At 37.5% G+C, this 19,868-nt stretch overlaps 1 protein-coding gene across 1 annotated transcript in view; it reads left to right on the top strand.

Moving 5' to 3' along the window:
* Lrrc58 (leucine rich repeat containing 58) overlaps positions 1–17,595 on the top strand; it is a 28,247-nt gene extending 10,652 nt beyond the window's left edge. The window contains exons 2-4 of the mRNA XM_020162133.2: positions 1,193–1,321; positions 2,431–2,708; positions 11,377–17,595. Coding sequence (XP_020017722.1) covers positions 1,193–1,321; positions 2,431–2,708; positions 11,377–11,585 — 616 coding nt within the window. The 3' untranslated portion in view covers positions 11,586–17,595. The remainder of the gene's footprint in view (positions 1–1,192; positions 1,322–2,430; positions 2,709–11,376) is intronic.
* Positions 17,596–19,868: the final 2,273 nt, after the last annotated feature.

The following is a 19,868-nucleotide window of genomic DNA, read 5'->3' as shown; positions in this document are numbered from 1 at the left end:
TCAAATGCTGGTTATGGATTTGTAAATAACCACAGTTCTGCAGGACAACTTGATTTTACCTGTTAAAATTATACCTCGCACCATAAAACCTGTCACTCCTCAGGCCCCTCCCCTACAACTCTAATATGGAGTATCTGGATAGCTGTAAAGTAGCTTTAAAAGCATCCCAAGGAATTCTGACCTTGGAAGTTTGCATAACAGTTTTGTAAGCTTTTTTCTCACACTTTAAAGATATTTTTTAAAAGTAATAGTTTTATTCAGCAGCAGAATAACAAGATAAAAATAATAGTTAGGAAAAGGTCAATGTATATTGGAGCATACCTATTATTTATTTTCATGTATATTGTGAAAAGTGAGTCTGCCACCCCATAAAAAAAAAAAAAAAAACTTTTTGAAGGAGCCCTTCTGCAGTGATCAGAGAGTAGCATTACATTTGGTGTAATACATGCTATGTCTAAACTGTGTATTTCTTAGTAAGCAGGAAAATTATCTGGAACTTTAACTTCATGTAAGTGGTCAGTTTTATAGATTATTTATTCAGACAGCCTCTGACGGATGTATTTGCTATAATAAGAAAAAGAAGAATTGTAGAGACTTTAGACATGGTTTTCTGCTTGTTTTAAAAAACAAAACAAAACTGGTTTTCCCATTGCCCGTTAATGCATCAAACCCAAGCACACTGTGTGGAATTTGGGGTTCCTGTAACCTGGCCTCTCTAGCCTTTATCTGCATTCCTCTAGGATTTTCTTTTTTCCTTAAAACAGGTACCTCCTGAGCCCCTGAAAGCCCTCTCCTCCACCCTGAAGTCTCCTCTCACTTCCCATCTAAATGGCTAAGTTCATAGCTCAGCTGAACTCACACCACTTTGGAAAACCTTTTCCAGTCAGAGCTGCTGTGGCTGTTTCTCCTTTCCAGCTCATTTGTAAATTGTTCCTCTTATTTTGGTGTTTTAATCACATAATTTTGGATTTATTTTGTACTTAATTACAATATCGTCTAACATTGGTGCGTCTTGATTGCTGAGCTATGGTATGTACTTCCTGAAGACCGGATTATTTCTCTAGAGCAAATTCTAAGTAAAACATTGCTGAATGAATATACGACTATGTTCACTGTAGTAGAGACAATAGATGATCACTTTGTCCAACTTACATTTATTTACTTTTTTCCTTCTGTTCATTTACTTTTGCAGTTTAGAGTGTTTGTATCTTGGAGGAAACTTCATCAAAGAAATCCCACCAGAATTAGCAAATCTGCCTTCTTTGAATTATTTGGTATTGTGTGACAACAAAATCCAAAGTGTGCCTCCTCAGCTTGCACAGTGAGTATTTCAGTTTGTCTATACACAGACATGCTTAGGAATTATTGTCTTGCATTCTGTCACTGTTTTGCTTTATTTTGGGGGGAGGGCATACTAGGGATTGAACTCAGGGCCTTCAGCCTGCTGGGCAAGCTCCACTACTTGAACCACAACCTTTTTTGCTTTAGTTTATTTTTCAGATAGGGTCTCACACTTTTGCCTGGGGCCAGCCTCATACCTTAATGCTCCTCCCTCTGCCTCCTGCCTAGCAGGCATGCGCCATCATGTCCTGCTTGTTTGTTGAGAGAGGGTCTTGTTAACTTTTACCTGTGCTGGTCCCGAACCGCCATCCCCCTGCCTCTGCCTCCCAAGTGGTTGGGGCTACAGACCTGCACCATCATTCCCAGCCTCACATGTTTTGTATATAGAAAAGAATTTGAAGCTAGGCATGGTGGTACATGCGTATAATCCCTGTAATCAGGAGATAAAGGCGGGAGGATCTCGAGTTTGAGGGCAACCTAGGCTACATTGTGAGACCGTGTCTTTAAAAAAAAAGAAAGAAAGAAAAGAAAACAATTAGATATTTTCAAATAAAATGGTATGATTATAGCTCTGGAATTTGCTGTGAGTTGAGTTATTTTTAATTTTACTTTTCAGTGCTCTGATTTATGCTTCAAAAATAAGATTATTAATTTGGCATAGGCTTCCCTGGATTTGGAGGGACTTTTGGTCATTCAAGCTCTTACCCTAATGAGACTTTGTAACATAAAGGATCTTCACTCCTGTTGCATCTGAAATCTTTCCTTCCTTAGGTATCTGAGTGATAATGGATGCCCCCCACATCTTAAAACTCAGCATTTCTCTCAGGTGGGACATCAGAACACTCTCTGAGCAGTCTTAAGTGCTCCAGGATTCCAGGGTCAGAAGTCTTCCATGGCCTTTATAACGATGCACACAGACCTGGTTGCAGCACCTTTTGTTTTCCTTTATTGACCTTAATCTTCTTTGCTCATTCTCACAGGGAGCTCAGACTGTACACACAGAGACACACTCACGCACATGTGTAAACTTAGCTTTCTAGGGGATTAGGTTGCACACGGCCAGTGATTTTTGTACTGCATTCATTCTAGGTTGCATTCACTTCGTTCCCTCAGTCTCCACAATAACTTGCTGACATACCTGCCTCGAGAGATCCTCAACCTTATTCATTTGGAAGAATTGAGTTTACGAGGAAACCCATTGGTTGTTCGTTTTGTTAGAGATTTAACCTATGACCCTCCAACTCTCCTGGAATTAGCTGCACGGACCATTAAGATTCGAAATATTTCTTACACTCCCTATGATCTTCCTGGGAATCTTCTTAAATACTTGAGTTCAGCCAGCAATTGCCCAAACCCAAAATGTGGAGGTAAGTAAACTCAGATGTTCATGTTTTGTGCTCATTTAGGCATTTTTATAATTTAGTGACGTAAGTATTGTTTTAATTAGGAAAGACTTCATTCAGAAAAAGGCAATTACCAGAAAGTAAGACATTTCACCCTCTAAGTCGCCCTTCCTTCTTAACTTTTTTCCTTCCTTTTTGTTTTTAAATTCGTTTCATAATATTTCTGGCTTCATACACAAGGAAGATATCCAGGAGCTGTCATCCTGTCTGGGAATATTATATGATAAAATGAAAGGAAACATAAGCAGTCCTGTTTGCTAAGAGAGTTTCTCAAATGTTTGGACACTTTTCATATTTATTTAAGGACATTTTCTTAGACTCATCATTCTTTGTTTTATGTATGTATTTATTTATTTATTTATTATTCATATGTGTATACAGTGTTTGAATCATTTCTCCCCCCTCCCCCACCCCTCACTTACCCCCCCCACCCCCTCACTTACCACCCCCACTACCTGACAGAAACTATTTTGCCTTTATGTCTAATTTTATTGTAGAGCGAGTATAAGCAATAATAGAAAGGAACAAGGGTTTTTGCTAATTGAGATAAAGATAGCTATACAGGGAGTTGACTCACATTGATTTCCTGTGTATGTGTGTTATCTTCTAAGTTAATTCTTCTTGATCTCACCTTTTCTCTAGTTCCTGGTCCCCTTCTATTGGCCTCAGTTGCTTTAAAGTATCTGCTTTAGTTTCTATGAGTTGAGGGCAACATATGCTATCTAGTTTTTAGGTGTCTTACCTATCCTCATACCTCCCTTGTGTGCTCTCGCTTTATCATGTGATCAAAGTCCAATCCCCTTGTTGTTTTTGCCCTTGATCTAATGTCCACATATGAAGGAGAACATATGATTTTTGGTCTTTTGGGCCAGGCTAACCTCACTCAGAATGATGTTCTCCAATTCCATCCATTTACCAACGAATAATAACATTTCGTTCTTCTTCATGGCTGCATAAAATTCCATTGTTTATAAATACCACATTTTCTTAATCCATTCGTCAGTAGTGGGGAATCTTGGCTGTTTCCATAACTTGGCTATTGTGAATAGCGCTGCAATAAACATGGGTGTGCAGGTGCCTCTGGAGTAACCTGTGTCACAGTCTTTTGGGTGTGTCCCCAAGAGCGGTATTGCTGGATCAAATGGTAGATCAATGTTTAGCTTTTTAAGTAGCCTCCAAATTTTTTTCCACAGTGGTTGTACTAGTTTACATTCCCACCAGCAGTGTAAGAGGGTTCCTTTTTCCCCGCATCCTCGCCAACACCTGTGTTGGTGGTGTTGCTAATGATGGCTATTCTAACAGGGGTGAGGTGGAATCTTAGTGTGGTTTTAATTTGCATCTCCTTTATTGCTAGAGATGGTGAGCATTTTTTCATGTGTTTTTTGGCCATTTGAATTTCTTCTTTTGAGAAAGTTCTGTTTAAGTTCACTTGCCCATTTCTTTATTGGTTCATTAGTTTTGGGAGAATTTAGTTTTTTGAGTTCCCTGTATATTCTGGTTATCAGTCCTTTGTCTGATGTGTAGCTGGCAAATATTTTTCTCCCACTCTGTGGGTGTTCTCTTCAGTTTAGAGACCATTTCTTTTGTTGAGCAGAAGCTTTTTAGTTTTATGAAGTCCCATTTATCTATGCTATCTCTTAGTTGCTGAGCTGCTGGGGTTCCATTGAGAAAGTTCTTACCTATAATTACTAATTCCAGAGTATTTCCTACTCTTTCCTGTATCAGCTTTAGAGTTTGGGATCTAATAGTAAGATCTTTGATCCATTTTGAGTTAATATTGGTATAGGGTGAGATACATGGATCTAGTTTCAGTTTTTTGCAGACTGCTAACAAGTTTTCCCAGCAGTTTTTGTTGAAGAGCCTGCTATTTCTCCATCGTATATTTTTAGCACCTTTGTCAAAGACAAGTTGGTTATAGTTGTGTGGCTTCATATCTGGGTCCTCTATTCTGTTCCACTGCTCTTCATGTCTGTTTTTGTGCCAGTACCATGCTGGCACATGGTAGTTTGAAGTCGAGTATAGTGATACCTCCAGCATTGTTCTATTGACTTGAGTATTGCCTTTGCTGTTTGTGCCTCTTGTGTTTCCATATAAATTTAACTGTAGATTTTTCAGTCTCTTTAATGAATGTCATTGGAATTTTGATGGGAATTGCATTAAACATGTAGATTACTTTTGGGAGTATAGACATTTTTACTATGTTGATTCTACCAATCCATGAGCATGGGAGATCTCTCCACTTTCTGTAGTCTTCCTCAATCTTACTTCAGAAGTTCATAGTTTTCCTTGTAGAGGTCGTTCACATCCTTTGTTAGGTTTACACCTAGATATTTGATTTTTTTTTTTGAGGCTATTGTAAATGGAATTGTTTTCATATATTCTTTCTCAGTTTGTTCATTATTAGTGTATAGAAATGCTAATGATTTTTCTATGTTGATTTTATATCCTGCTATGTTGCTATAGCTATTGATGGAGTCTAGGAGCTTTTGAGTAGAGTTTTTTGGGTCTTTAAGGTATAGGATCATGTCATCTGCAAAGAGGGATAGTTTGACAGTTTCTTTACCTATTTGTATTCCTTTTATTCCTTCTTCTTGCCTGATTGCTCTGGCTAGGAATTCCAGTACTATGTTGAATAGGAGTGGAGATAGTGGGCATCTTTGTCTGGTTCCTGATTTTAGAGGGAATGGTTTCAGTTTTTCTCCATTCAATATAATGCTGGCTGTAGGTTTGTCATATATAGCTTTTATAATGTTGAGGTACTTTCCTTCTATTCCTAGTTTTCTTAGAGCTTTTATCATGAAATGGTGTTGGATCTTATCAAAGGCTTTTTCTGCATCTGTTGAGATGATCACGTGGTTTTTGTCTTTGCTTCTGTTAATGTGGTTTATTACGTTTATTGGTTTTTGTATGTTGAACCCCCCTGCATTCCTGGGATGAAGCCTACTTGGTCGAGGTGAATAATCTTTTTGATGTGTTGTTGAATTCGGTTTGCCATTATTTTATTGAGGATTTTTGCCTCAGTGTTCATTAAGGAGATTGGCCTATAGTTCTCCTATTTGGAGGTGTCTTTGCCTGGTTTTGGCATAAGTGTAGTACTGGCTTCATAAAATGTGTTTGGCAGTTTTCCTTCCCTTTCTATTTCGTGGGCTGCTGAGAAGAATGTATATTGTGTAGAAGTTGGATGAAATATTCTGTAGACATCAAGTAGGTCCATTTGATCTATTGTATATTTTAGATCTTGGATTTCTTTATTGATTTTTTGTTTGGATGACCTATCTATTGATGATAGTGGGGTGTTAAAGTTTCCCACAACCTCTGTGTTGGCGTTAATATATGCTTTTAGGTCTTTCAGGGTATGTTTGATGAAATTGGGTGTGTTGACATTGGGTGCATATAGGTTGATAATTATTATTTCCTTTTGGTCTATTTCCCCTTTTATTAGTATGGAATGTCCTTCTTTATCTGGTTTAATCAATGTAGGTTTGAAGTCTACTTTGTCAGAGATAAGTATTGCTACTCCTGCCTGTTTTCGGGGGCCATTGGCTTGGTAAATCTTCCAGCCTTTCATCCTTAGCCTATGCTTATTTCTGTTGGTGAGATGGGTCTCCTGTAAGCAACAAATTGTTGGATCTTCCTTTTTAATCCATTTCGTCAAATGGTGCCTTTTGATGGGGGAATTAAGTCCATTAACATTAAGTGTTAGTACTGATAAGTATGTGGTGATTCCTGTCATTTAGTTGTCTTAGTTGTTTGAAGGTTTGATTGTGTGTACCTAAGTTGAGGTTACTCTCTACTTTCTTGCTTTCTCTTTTCCTGTAGTTTGGTGCTGCCTGCCCTTTCATGGTTATGTTGGGTTTCACTTTCTGTGTGCAGAATCCCTTGAAGAATCCTTTGTAGTGGTGGCTTTGTGGTCACATATTGTTTTAGTTTCTGCTTGTCATGGAAGACTTTTATTGCTCCATCTATTTTGAATGTTAGTTTTGCTGGGTAGAGTATCCTGGGGTTGAAGTTATTTTCATTCAGTCCCTGGAAGATCTCACCCCAAGCTCTTCTTGCTTTTAATGTTTCTGTTGAGAAGTCTGCTGTGATTTTGATGGGTTTACCTTTGTATGTTATTTATTTTTTCTCTCTTACAGCCTTCAGTATTCTTTCCCTAGTTTCTGAACTTGTTGTTTTAATGATGATATGCCATGGGGTAGTTCTTTTTTGATCTGGTCTCTTTTGTGTTCTGGAGGCCTCTTGCATCTGTATGGGAATAGATTTCTCTAGATTTGGGAAATTTTCTGTTACTATTTTGTTGAATATATTACTCATTCTCTTTGCTTGCACCTCTTCTTCTTCGATGCCCATGATTCTCAGTTTTGGTCTTTTGATGGAGTTGGTGAGTTCTTGCATTTCTTTTCACAGGTCTTGAGTTGTTTAACTAATAGTTCTTGGGTTTTCCTTTAATTACCATCTCATCTTCAAGTTCTGAGATTCTGTCTTCTGTTTGTTCTGTTCTGCTGGATTGGCCTTCCATTTTGTTTTGCAATTCTGTTTCGTTCTTTTTTCTGAGGTTTTCCATATCCTGGGTGGTTTCCTCTTTAATGTTGTCTATTTTTGTCCTGAGTTCATTTATCTCTTTATTAATCATGTTCTTTGTTTCACTTTGGTGTGTATACAGTGCTTCTGTGGTTTCTTTTATTTCTTCTTGTGCTTTTTCACATTCTCTATTTTTTGTTGTCTTGGAATTTCTTGAGTGTCTCCTGTACATTTTGGTTGACCCTATCCAGTATCATCTCTATAAAATTCTCATTGATTACCTGTAGTATTTCTTCTTTTAGATTATTCTTGTGAGCTTCATTGGGTTCTTTGGCATAGTTTATCTTCATTTTGTTGGAGTCTGGATCTGAGTATCTGTTTTCTTCATTCTCCTCTGGTTCCTGTACTAATTTTTTGCTGTGGGGAAACTGGTTTCCCTGTTTTTTCTGTCTTCCTGTCATTGCCCTTGGTGTTGTTACTGTCCCTGTACTGTGTGCAATTAAGTATTTTCTAGCTTGTAATAATAACAATGGTGATATTTAGAATGGAAGGGTGAGAGGAGATGGAAAGCAAAGAAGTTAAAGAAAAAGGGAAAAACAAACAAGTAGAAAAACAACAAAAAAAGTTTCAAAGATATAAACAGGGAGAGATAGTGTACTAATCAACAGTAAGCAGAACAGGCATTAGAGAGACAGAGAGTGGATTGAAATAAAAAATATATAAATGAAATATATATATAAATCTCCAAGTTCAAATTCAATAAAGTTTCAGTCTTAATAATTTTGGTGTTAGTCCCTCAGCCCCCAATCCTGGAGATGGTGTCTCAGTAGTAGTTCTATCGTTGTCTCATCAAAAGGGAACAAAAACTAAAAAAAAACAAAACAGCACAAAACAAAAAAAACACCACAAAGTGTCCCAAGTTCAAATGCAATACAGTGTCAATAAGTTTTTCAGCATGCAGGTGTAGTTCAGTGTTGTGTCATCAAAGGTAGGGAGAAAAAAAAAGAGTCTGGAGACAGTTCTGTGAATGGCTGTATGAGGTTGTGGCTCACCTGTCTGCTGCTGTCATCCAGCTGTTGCTGGAGACTTTATTTATGCACATCTCAGGAGTGAGCTTAACACTCGCCTAGCCCCTCAGGCTTTGTTTACTTAGAATTCTCCTGGGTGCGATGCCACTGCTACAAGCTTTTCCCTTTCCAAGCACACTGGGGGAGGTGACACTGCACCCGCTTTCTCAAGCCTGCGTGTTTATTTACAGCTTATGTGGGAAGAGAGGGTCTTCCCCCCTCTCCTGTGGAGTTTTCCTCCCACCACCACTTTTACAAGCTTTCCTGCTCCTGGTTGCTGGGTGTGTGCCACCGCTTCTGCCATCTGCAGCTGGCTTGTGAGGGATTCCCCTCTCCCCCCTGTTCAGCACTCAGGACGTCCCACCCTCTTTGCTACCTGTCTTTTTGTTGTTATTGCTTATTATTCAGGTTTTTTTTTTTTTTTGGTTTTTTTCCCCTGGGTGGGGGTCAGTCAACCCCGGACAGACCTGGGCTGATCTGGCCCAGGGTTGTCTGTGGGAGTACCACATCCCGCTTAGCTCACTTTGTGGTCTGCATCTTCCCAAGCCGTCTGGGTGCTGCCGTCTGGCGGCAGCTCAGGAGCCCTCCTGGTTTCTCTGTTTAATGTGAAGTGGAGATGCTATGCGCAGGCTGGAGGTGTGGAGGAGTCAAAGTTCTGCCTCTTCTGGGTGGTTTTTCCTGTAAGGTATATCTCCAGTGTCTCTCCAAGATTTTACTTTAGGAGGCCTGCTTTCTGCTTCCTCCTTCTAGCCGCCATCTTGGACACAAGCCTCATCATTCTTTGTATCAGATACTTTTATAGAGCATGGTTAAAGATGTATGAAAATTGGCTGAATGCATGCCAGTTTCAGAATGTACCCCAGAACCTTGTATTCTTTTAAATCCATGGTTCAAAATTTGAGTTTAGGTCTTTTGAAAGAATTAAACAAATGATATACTATGGTGCAGAGTAATTTAAGTATCCCAAAGAATTCAAAGTGCTATTGGAAACTAAGGGAGGCCAGTCTACTTACTTAGATCTGGAAAAGATGTCAGAACTCTTGAGGGATGAGTTAGAATTGGGGAGGGTAGGATTGAGGATGGGAAACACTTCACATGTACAGAGCAAAGTAGAGACAGAACAGTGTGGGGTGGAGGGTTGGGTAAGTGACAACTTGGCTCAACCGTTATAGTTAAGGCAGTAAGGAGAAATGAGAGAGTGAAACGGTTCTATAAAGCCATGTTGTGTAGGACCTGAAGTTCCGGGGTGTTTGGGTAGGAACTGGTGACTGATAGGTGGTCATTTTATTTTGACTTCCTCATAAAATACTACGTTTTAAGAAGTCTTATTTTAATGGAAGGTGTAGGAAGGTTTTAGTGTTGAAGATAAATGTAAGTACTAAGGGAATGTTGTATAATGATGATCAAAATAATGTGAGATTTTTCCTGAAAGTTTCATCTTGTATTGAAACTGTTATGAGGTGAAAAAGGGAAAACAATTAAATTTCCCAAAGATTGTTACAAGAGTAAAAAAAAAAAGACACCTTGGGTTTAAAAAAGAAAGATTTACTCTTGGCTATTTATGGTCACCCAGTCTTAGAAGTAGAGGTTGCAGTGCTGTGTCAAATAATGAGTGCATAAATTTTCTCTGGGGTCTCCTTTCCTGAATTGGCTTTAGCAGTGACAGGGAAGCACAGGTCAAGTTCACACCAGGTCTTCAGGCCTAATGGTCTAAATGTAGTCTGCTTTGAACCTGTCCTTTTCTGAAAATGGCCTTCTACAAGAACTCTCTTTCTCTCATACATGATTTCTTAATGACTTCTTTAGGGCACTGAAATGCTGTTTAACTTACAAATGCTTTAAAAATTACCAGTTTAAAATTTGAGATATATAAAACGAACCATTAGAGATTTCCCCTTGAAATTCCTTGTTGAACTGTATATTTTGTGAGCCACTTTCTCTTTTACATTCCAAGATCTTGCACACTATTATTGCACTATTTTGGCTGCATAGTGATTCCATAATGCTTTATTTTATTATTCCCATCTGTTTTTAGGAAGCTTATATGGTTTGGGGAATTTATTATCAGTCTATTGATTGACCAGTTTATTGAATGTGTCTACTTTATAAATTTTTCAAGTATACCATAAAAGATTAATGTGGATGTACCAAGAAAAAAAAACAGCAGAAATCATTATTTCTTCTTTGGTTGACCCATGTCTTTTTATTTTGGTCCCTTATGTGATAAATACATAGCATTGGGGAACTTAGGTATTGTGTAAAGGTTGAGATTCCCCTCCAGAGAGATTGTGGGACCCAAAGTTCCACACAGTCTGGTTATACTGCAACCATTGGTTTGACCTGTGCATGTTAGAGAGGTGCTATGTCTCTTTAAGGATCAGCTTGAGCCCCAAGGCACAGCAACCTTTGCTTTCCCCTCAGCTCTGGCTGTACTTCTCCTTTCCTGAAGGGCCACAATTCAGGAGCACCAAATTAGGAGCCATATTCTGTCAGAGAATATATAATGATGTGAGAACCAAGGGAGATCATCAGTGAATCAGCTTTGCAGCTGTAAATTTAGAGCCTATAAAAATATCAGCGTTTTTTTCTTTCAATTTTGCCTTCCCAGTACATAAGAACGGATGCCATCTCTTTTCTGAAAATCTTTTTATAATTATTTATTTAAGATCATTACTAAAAGTCATGCTTATTTTGTTTTATTTTAGTCTCCAGATTGTAGGGCAGTGCCAAGGAGGTAGCTTGGAGGATAGAAAAAGGGGCACTATTGATACCCTGTAACCTCCATCAGCCACTAGACTCCAGCTCACCCAGAGAAAAGATCCTAAGGAAACAGCATCCTCTGACCCAGCTCCCTAAGATAAATCTCCTGGCCCTCTCTTTGCAGCCAGATTGCCACTCCTAAGACTTTCTAGTATTCTATACACAGCTTTATAGAGGCAACTACTACTTCTGCTTAAGATGCCCAAAAGAGAACGTTGAAGGAAGTGTTGAAAATCACTGTGGTCTTTGCTTTCTTCTGATTATTTGTGTTCTTTCCCCTCTAGGAGTCTACTTTGACTGCTGCGTCAGACAGATTAAGTTTGTGGACTTCTGTGGGAAGTACCGCCTCCCACTTATGCACTACTTGTGTTCGCCAGAATGCTCTTCGCCCTGCAGTTCTGCCTCGCATAGCTCCACATCCCAGAGCGAATCTGACTCAGAAGACGAAGCCAGCGTTGCCGCACACAGAATGCAGAAAGTTCTTCTTGGTTGAAGAGAATTCTGTGCGGGATGTTGCAAAACACTAAAAAACTGAGGAAAGGTGATTAGAAAAGAGAACAGAGTTGAAGTTGGCTAGAAACTCTATTGTCTTAATTTTGCACATCCATGAAAGAGTCAGGGTGATGTAAAACATTCTGTGTTTCATCTACCTGTTCAAGAACAAGTCCAGTTCCATTTTTGGATCCTCTGACTGTAATTTACTCTGAGTAGCAGTTTTAAATTTGGTTGACTGTGATTTCTACTCAAGTTGTAAATCACACAGCAGAATGTACATTCTGAAGAGCAGTGGGATAATAGGTCATGAGTGATGGAACGTGTGGCAGTTGAGATGAAGAAAGTAAGAAATTATCAAAGCCCTAATTATTGCCAGGTTATCCTTGGGTTTAGGTTGCACACTACACCATTAACAGAATGAGCCCTCTCCTTACATTACCTTATTTCTGCATTACAGCCCTCCCTATTCATGTAAACTCACGGGTGGGTACATAGGACTTAAACCTTCCTGACCAACTAACTGGTGAAGTAAAGAATGTAACTTTTAAATAGGATATTTAAACTTTTCACTTCTCCTTTGTTCTATATCATTGTTATTAACCTGTTATCTAGCAGTGACTGTCAAAGTGCCTTAATCCTAGCAAAGATACAGAAACATGCGCAAGAAATAATGCAAGAGCAACCTACAACCTGTCATACTATGCAAAGTACTTTAAAATGTGCTTTAACAAAATGAGGTAAACAGCTGTATATCTAACTCTGAGCCCATGACCATCTAACCTCTTTCTGTTTGTTTGTTTGTTTCAATGTGCAATTAATCCTTTTTAAGGAAGGCACTTTTATACTTACTGAGAGGCCACAATCTTGATCAATCTGTTCAGTTACTTTCTCTACATTTTAAAGAATTAATGCTAGATAAACATAATAAAGCCAAATATAGTTGGAAGCAAGGAAATTATGTTCATACATAAAAATAAGTTTCCAAAACTCTATGGAACACTTTGAAAATAAAGTATTGATAAGATAGAAAAAAAAACATTAAATATTTTGTATCTTTAAGGTATAGGAGAAAAATTTCACAAATTTTATTGCTATTGGAAATTAACAGATTCTTATTGGCTTACTATGTAACAAACATTTACTAATAGTGCAACTGTAAGTATACAACACTTACTAGTAATCATTAGATAGCCAAGCTACAATGATAATGGCTAGTTGGCAAATGTTAAGTATAAAGTAATGTACAAGTCAGATTGCATCAGAACATCAAATGATCTCTTAAAGGCATGCTACTTCTTAAAAGCCAAGTGTCGTATAATAATGATATATATGTGTGTTAGGTTTTTTTGTACATATTTTTTATTTTAGAAGAAATTATACTGTAGATAATTCAGGGTTTGTGTGTTTATTTGTGTTCATTCATGAAACACCATGAGAGTTTCATGACTGCAGTTGTGAAACGCTGCTATAGTGAATCCCCTTACCTTTACCTTGTTATAGTGTAAGATTCTTTTTATTATTTTTATTTAGAAAATTTCTGCCTCTATCTATAGAAGTAATGTTACTTACTGCCTAACAAAATAATACACAAGTGATTCTATCATAAAATAGAAGTAATAAGGTATCTGCCTACTTCAGGTGAGCCACTGCAGGCTACAGACTGGAAAAGTACAAAAAGTAAAGATGACTTACCGTCAAACCTAAAACGCTTTGTAATAAGTGACTTAGTTAAGATGCAGGAAACATTTTCATGGGAAACAATGTAAAGTATTCAAATTGATAGGACTAAGTTTTTCTGACTTAACATGCCTGTAACTTGACCTAAGTTACAGTTTGAGCAATCTTTTAAGAATTAGTCTTTGTAAAATAAATAGGTAGGTATGTAAATATAGCACTTAACCTTACTTACTCTTTCCAGCTTCCTACAAAGAAGCTCTACTGGTTGATCTTTAACAGCTGTAAGTAATTGCAAGCAGAAATTCTTTCTAGCCTGTGCCATATAACGTAGATGAACACTGGAGTGTTCTTTCAGCAAAATGTTATGTACAGTTTTTTAAAAATCTATCAGTATGCAACTATCATAACTTTTTTTGTATGTGTGGTGCTGGATCAAACCCAGGGCCTTGCACATGCTAAGCAAGTATGTTGAGCTATAGCCCCTGCATGTTTTTGGTAACTTCTGTTTGTTTTTTGAGACAGAGTCTCACCATGTAGCCCAGGTGGGCCTAGAAAACTCTGTGTAGTTTAAGTGGCCTCAAATTCACAGTCCTTCTGCCTCAGCCTCGCAAGTGCTGGGATTACAGGCATGACCCACCATACCTGGTCTGTCTTTGGTAACTTTTAGTGAAATCTACATTATACCTGTTAGTTTTATCCTTTTTTTTTTAATTTTTAAGTTTACCTGTTAGAAGGACACGAATAATTTCTAAGATTGTCCTTGTTTCTTTTCCATATCCTCCCTGTTTTCATTCTGATCATTGTAGAAATTAACCAGAAGAAAATATCCAAGGGACTTGGTCATTCAGAAGCCAGATAATCAGATAATCCCTCCCAAGTCAAATATCAGGCAATGTATTTTAAATGGTAGTTTGTCTCTTTAGTTGCTGAGTCATGTTTGTTTTATCTAGTTAATGGACTTTGGTTTTTTAGAAGAGATTTACAAAATCAACAAAGTTTAATTTTCATAATGAGATAAAGTTTCTTTTATTTCATTTCTTGAGACAGGGTTTCACTAAGTAGCCCAGGCTGGTCTTGAACTTGTGATCCTCATGCCTCAGCCTCCCGAGTGCTAGAAATCAAAGTAAGTTTTTTGAATTGCTCCACGTGGATGATTTTAGGGAACAAAACTTCTGTAGAAAAAAACCACTTAAAGTGTTACTGTATGTAGACTAAAGTTCTTCAATGCTAATATTTGAAAGTGGAATGGACATTCTTAGGAGTGTTTATTTCTGGGATCCACTTCTCTCACATCACCTCAAGAATAGGAAAATTAGCTCAGGTGATGTTTTCATTCCGTGGTGCTAGGGATTGATGGACATAAGGACCAACTCATCAGGGTTCTCACTGTGCCCTGTATTTGAATAACCCAAGGGTGGCTGTTCATATTTTGCACCTTCTATTTTATTTTGTTTTTTGAGTCATAAGTCTTGCTGAGTAGCCCAGGCTGGCCTCAAACTTGTGACCCTCCTGCCTCAGCTTCCCAACTGCTGGGATTATAAACCTGCACCCCCAAACCCAGCTTCATATTTTACTTCTACATGTGTGTCATAGATGTCACTTGTTCTAAACATCTTGATATTTAAAAATTTAAGTTAGCAAATTTAAAAGTAATTGTACCTCAAATACGAAATTTTTAATGTAAATATAAGTAATAGGAAACACACAACAAAGCAGTATAACACTGCAGCTCAGTTTTACTAGACATTGTAAATACCAGGTTTAAACAGAAAAGAAGAAAGAAATTTTCCCACAGTGCTTGGGGTTGAACCCAGAGCCTTGGATATGCTTGGCAACTGTTTTATACTTGAGCCACAACCGGCCCCAGCACTTCTGCTTTTTGTTTTTGAGAGAGGGTCTCTCCAGCTTTACATGGGCTGGTATCAGACTTGTGGTTCTTCTGCCTCTACATCAGGTAGCTGGGATTATAGGTATGCACCATCACTCCCAACTTGAAAGAAGAGAAGAATTACACTCAGCGATATCCCTGAGCCAAGAAAGCCCTTTAGAATACTAGTGAATTATTTTAAGAGTATTAAGTGGCCCAATGACTACCTTCTAAAAGCCTTTGTCACTAGGTTTATTCAGTATCTGCTACTCCTGGGAGATTGTCCACCACTCTCCATAATAAAGAGTCAGAAAGCAATGGCATTTTCTTATTGCTAACCTTGCTGTTCCCAAAGAGAGAAAGTAGACCCTCATTAACCTGGAATTTGTGATGTGGCTGGTAGCCTTGGTTAATGTTTATCCTTTCAGTATGTTAAAAAGAAAAAAATTAAGCAAATACTGGAAATAAAGTTTTATCTTTTAAGGCATTTTAGCAGTAGCTATTTAGATTTTTTTTAAATGATTATTCTCCAAATTTTCATATCACCCCGTGTAGACAAAATTTTGCCATAATATGTATATAAAATTAGTTTAGCTGCATTTAGTTTAAAATACCTAATTTTCACCTAAATGATCCCCTGTAGAGATTTTATTATGTCATTGTAAATGTTACTCCCCATTTTGTCCAGAATAGTGAGCTTTTAGGTTGTGCTGGGCATTTAACACAGTAAAGGCTATTGTGTAGGTTTTTAGGCAGCATGACCAATTTCTTCTGCATAGAAGAGAAGTACTTGTCCATCAGCATCTCAATATTAAGCTTTAAACCCTATATAGCACAAATGAACTTAATAGCATATAATTTTGTATATTCATTATAGTTGTGATATTTTAAAAGATGCCAATGTCTTCATTTATGGTGAGAGTAAGTGCCTTAAATTCTTCACTCTAAACCCAGAATTTAGGAAGCAATATAATTTTGTAAGTTGTTTAAGAGCCTCGTGATCTTTTGCATTTGACTTGAGGGAGAAAGACTGCAATCCTGAGAGATCCCTTTACCTTAAACATGACCCAGTGTATGAGTGTTGGTCTTCCAGAGAGGGAACCTCAGTATACTGTTATCGGAGGTCAAAGCCATAGGATCAGGGCCCTGAAATAAAATCGGTGAAAGATGTATTTTCTTATATAATATTTTATTTTAAGAATTTATCTGATACCTCCAAACATAACAGCAGTTCTAACCAGCTTCAATCTATATGTATGTACGGCATCATATGAAGATACTGTCACTGTGAGGTCTAGCTTGTTTCGTCAGTGGTTTTCTTTATGGTATAAGTTGAAAGAAGGGGAGATGTTTTAACATTTTTACATGTAAACTATTTTTTGTATTCCTTTGGCCCGTATTTACTCATAATTGAAGTAAAAATTCACTAACAGGCACTATGCATTATTAACACAGGTAATACTGATTTGGATGCTACCATCTGTCACCTAGCAGCATTGGTCAGTCTCAATAAGTGATGTCAGGAAAAGTACTCAATCTAGCATGTGTTAAAATTATGGGATTACTGAAAGTTATTTATACACTATCATACCCAAAAAACATGACAGAAAGACCATCTGCATCCACCAGAGATGACATTGTTCCTTTGGCTGTGAATAAATTGGATAAAACCACTTTTTCAAAATTCCAGCTAGGTCAAGCAGCTGGGATAAGATAGACACTGCCGTTGCTGGTATTGAAAAGCATAAATTTGTTGATGCTATCTATAATTGATGTGTAAGAGAATCTTTTCACTACTTTAAATGGTCAACATTGATGTCTTGTTGAAAAAGAATATTAACTCACAGTCACTGTACAACAATCATGCAGAAACTTGTGTTGAAGTTCGTCACATGTGGAACTCACTTTGTATTCATGAGAAAAATGTAATGGAAGAAACTTAGAATAACCAGTATTTCAACTTTTCTTAGAATTTGGGGCTTTAAATTATCAGCAGTGGATACTGAAATATATTGACTTTTACTTTGGTCATATTACTATTTATGATCTGATTTCTTAATTTTAAATATTTGAAATCTTGTGAATTAGAAATACCTTTTTAGTATATAATTAAAATTAAGCCAAATTAATTTACCAATATGATTCACCAACTAAGTTTTTTCTTGATAAGATAGTTTATTGTATCAAATTTAAATATTGCCTTATAATAGTAAATCCTCTAAAAGGAAAATTTAAGCTACTTTGAGTACCTAACCCATACACACACATCAAAACATTGTAATCTTGTACTAACTAACCTGCTGCGTGGATTTTGCCTTGTTAAACATTGTGCCTTATTTTACTGAGTTGTTTTGTTGAAATCTGGTTCTATCTTTGGGAAAAATAACAGTATTTTATTCTTAAGTAACAAATATTTACTTTAAAAACAAAATAAAATCCTTACAATATTTGTATTTGCCTGTTACTTGTTATATTGTTGCTTATCTGTTCAGTGAATTTATTCAACATATGAATCTATAAATTAAGCATGTATTAGCATTTATTCTCTGTTAGATGTAAGGAATAAAAGATGAATTTCTTTTCTTTCTACTAGAAAGTTTTCTTTCTACTAGAGCTCTTCTGATTCTTCATTCTCAAGAGACTTATAGATACATGCTCTCATGTATCTCTAAAGATGATCTCATTGGTGAGATCATCTTTCTGACTAAGGTCAGTGACATCTTGTAGTTAGTTCAGAATCACACAATCTCAACTCAGAATTAATACAGTACTGACTCCCACAATGATATCACAACACCCCATATTTCTCGTTTTGTACCATCGTTTTGGTGACCTTAGAACACCTAGCATTTTTGTAGTTTTCCAAATATAGAATATTGTGGTTGCTAATGAGGTGGTGTAAAAAGAGTGGGAAGTAAGAACATACCCTTTGCAAAACAGTGAATGTTTCAAACTTGCTGAGACAGAAGAAGCTTATCACTTCTCTGATTAAAATATAGGGAGGCTTCTCAGTGAAGATAGGCCCAGAGTTGGAGGAACAGAAAAAACATTGGGTGTAGCTCCAAGCTCTTTCCTTTTCTGAGGACAAAACTATTCTCTAAGCTGCCAGTTCTCCTTAACACTAGTGTTAGAAGGAAACTTTATTCTTCGATGACTTGTCTTAACTCTTTGATACCAAATAAAAAAGCCAAAACATTGCAGGGGATGGGTGACCTTAGACACGTCCTACCCATCATACCAGCCACTTCCAGCCTTGTGAGTAGTTAATCAGCATTCCTTAGCGTATTAGCGCTAGAAGAAGCCTTACAAGTCTGAAATTTACTCACTTGAAAAAATAGGTCCAAGAGAAACTTGTCTAAGACACCATGTGGCTGGATCTTGAATCCAAGCTTCTGGATTCCCATTTCAACACTGTTCCCACTATAGAATGCTGCTGCTTCCTTTTAATACCCTGTGACAGGAAATCAGCAACAGTATTCATACTGCACTATAACTGACCATCAGCATGGAAGTGATGCTGTGTGCCCTACATTTCAATGTAATCAGATTTTAGATGAGATGGAATGCCTTAGATAAGAGTAAACATTTGGGTGACTCTTTACAAAGCTCTTTCATTTAATCCTCATGACACTGAGGGAGTACTAGATTTGGTGAAGTTTGTTGATGTGCCATATCAAAGCCCTCCCTCTTCCTCCTGAGTTTGAAGTCAATTAAGAAATTGGTAAAGACCTGTAATAAAGATACAAACATCAGCTTTATCAAATCAGAATTAAGCTTCTTATATTCTTCCCCTTAAATTGAATGTAACCAACCAAAATCACAGGCTTCCCTTGCAGGGACTGAGCCCACCCTAGATAGTACTGTACAAGACAGAGCAGGATACATGCTTTGAGCTTGCAGGTCCAAAGGAGGACAGGTCAAATCTTAAAGCCCTTCCTCAGGCCTTCCCAGGGGAGAAACCTGAACTGACTATTTAGGATTTTATCCATCTAAACAGATCAATCAGTCTTTTCTACCATGGGCAGCTGCTCAAGATAGCACAAGAGAGATTTCAAAAATATGCAGAAGCAGGGGCCCCATTCCTAGACCAACTTAAACCCAATCTCTGAAGGTGAGTTCTGGGCATCCAGGGCTATAGAAGCTCCCCTAGGTGATTCTGTCACCCAGCAGAATGATAGAAGTACTTTAGGAAAGTCCCCGATAGTAACTTGAAGCTAGTGGAATCATATATTTAACAGGCACATAAATGGGACAAAAGTGATTTGCCCAGGTTCTCTTGGATAAGTAGTAACAGAACTTAAAGCTAGAGTCCATTTATTCAAAAATATTTTTAACTGAATGCCTACTTCAGACACTGATAGCTAATTCAATGTTTTCTGTTTCTTCCTGTCAGTCTTGTTTTCTTAACTGAAAATGTTTTGAGGGTATAACATAGTACATTCAAGTGCCAACTGAAGCTAAGGCAGAGTGTCCACTGAATCACAGAAAACAAAAGCAGCCAATGGATGAACTTAACTAGAAACATTCATGAAAAAATGGCTTGGTCAAATTTTCAGGTTATAGCTATAACACAGGAGACCTTTCCTTGTATGAGGAAAACCTGGCCAAGCCATGAACTGGTTATGATGAGTGCAGACAAATATGGCTAACAGCATGGCATTCCCAAGAAAGACAAGGAAATATTTCTGCCCAGAGGACAACACTGTAGTTAATCCATAAACATAGAGTCCCGTGACA

This window comes from Castor canadensis, chromosome 5 (genome assembly GCF_047511655.1).
Source record: "Castor canadensis chromosome 5, mCasCan1.hap1v2, whole genome shotgun sequence".
Classification (NCBI taxonomy): domain Eukaryota; kingdom Metazoa; phylum Chordata; class Mammalia; order Rodentia; family Castoridae; genus Castor; species Castor canadensis.
This window is presented reverse-complemented; position numbering and strand designations above follow the sequence as displayed.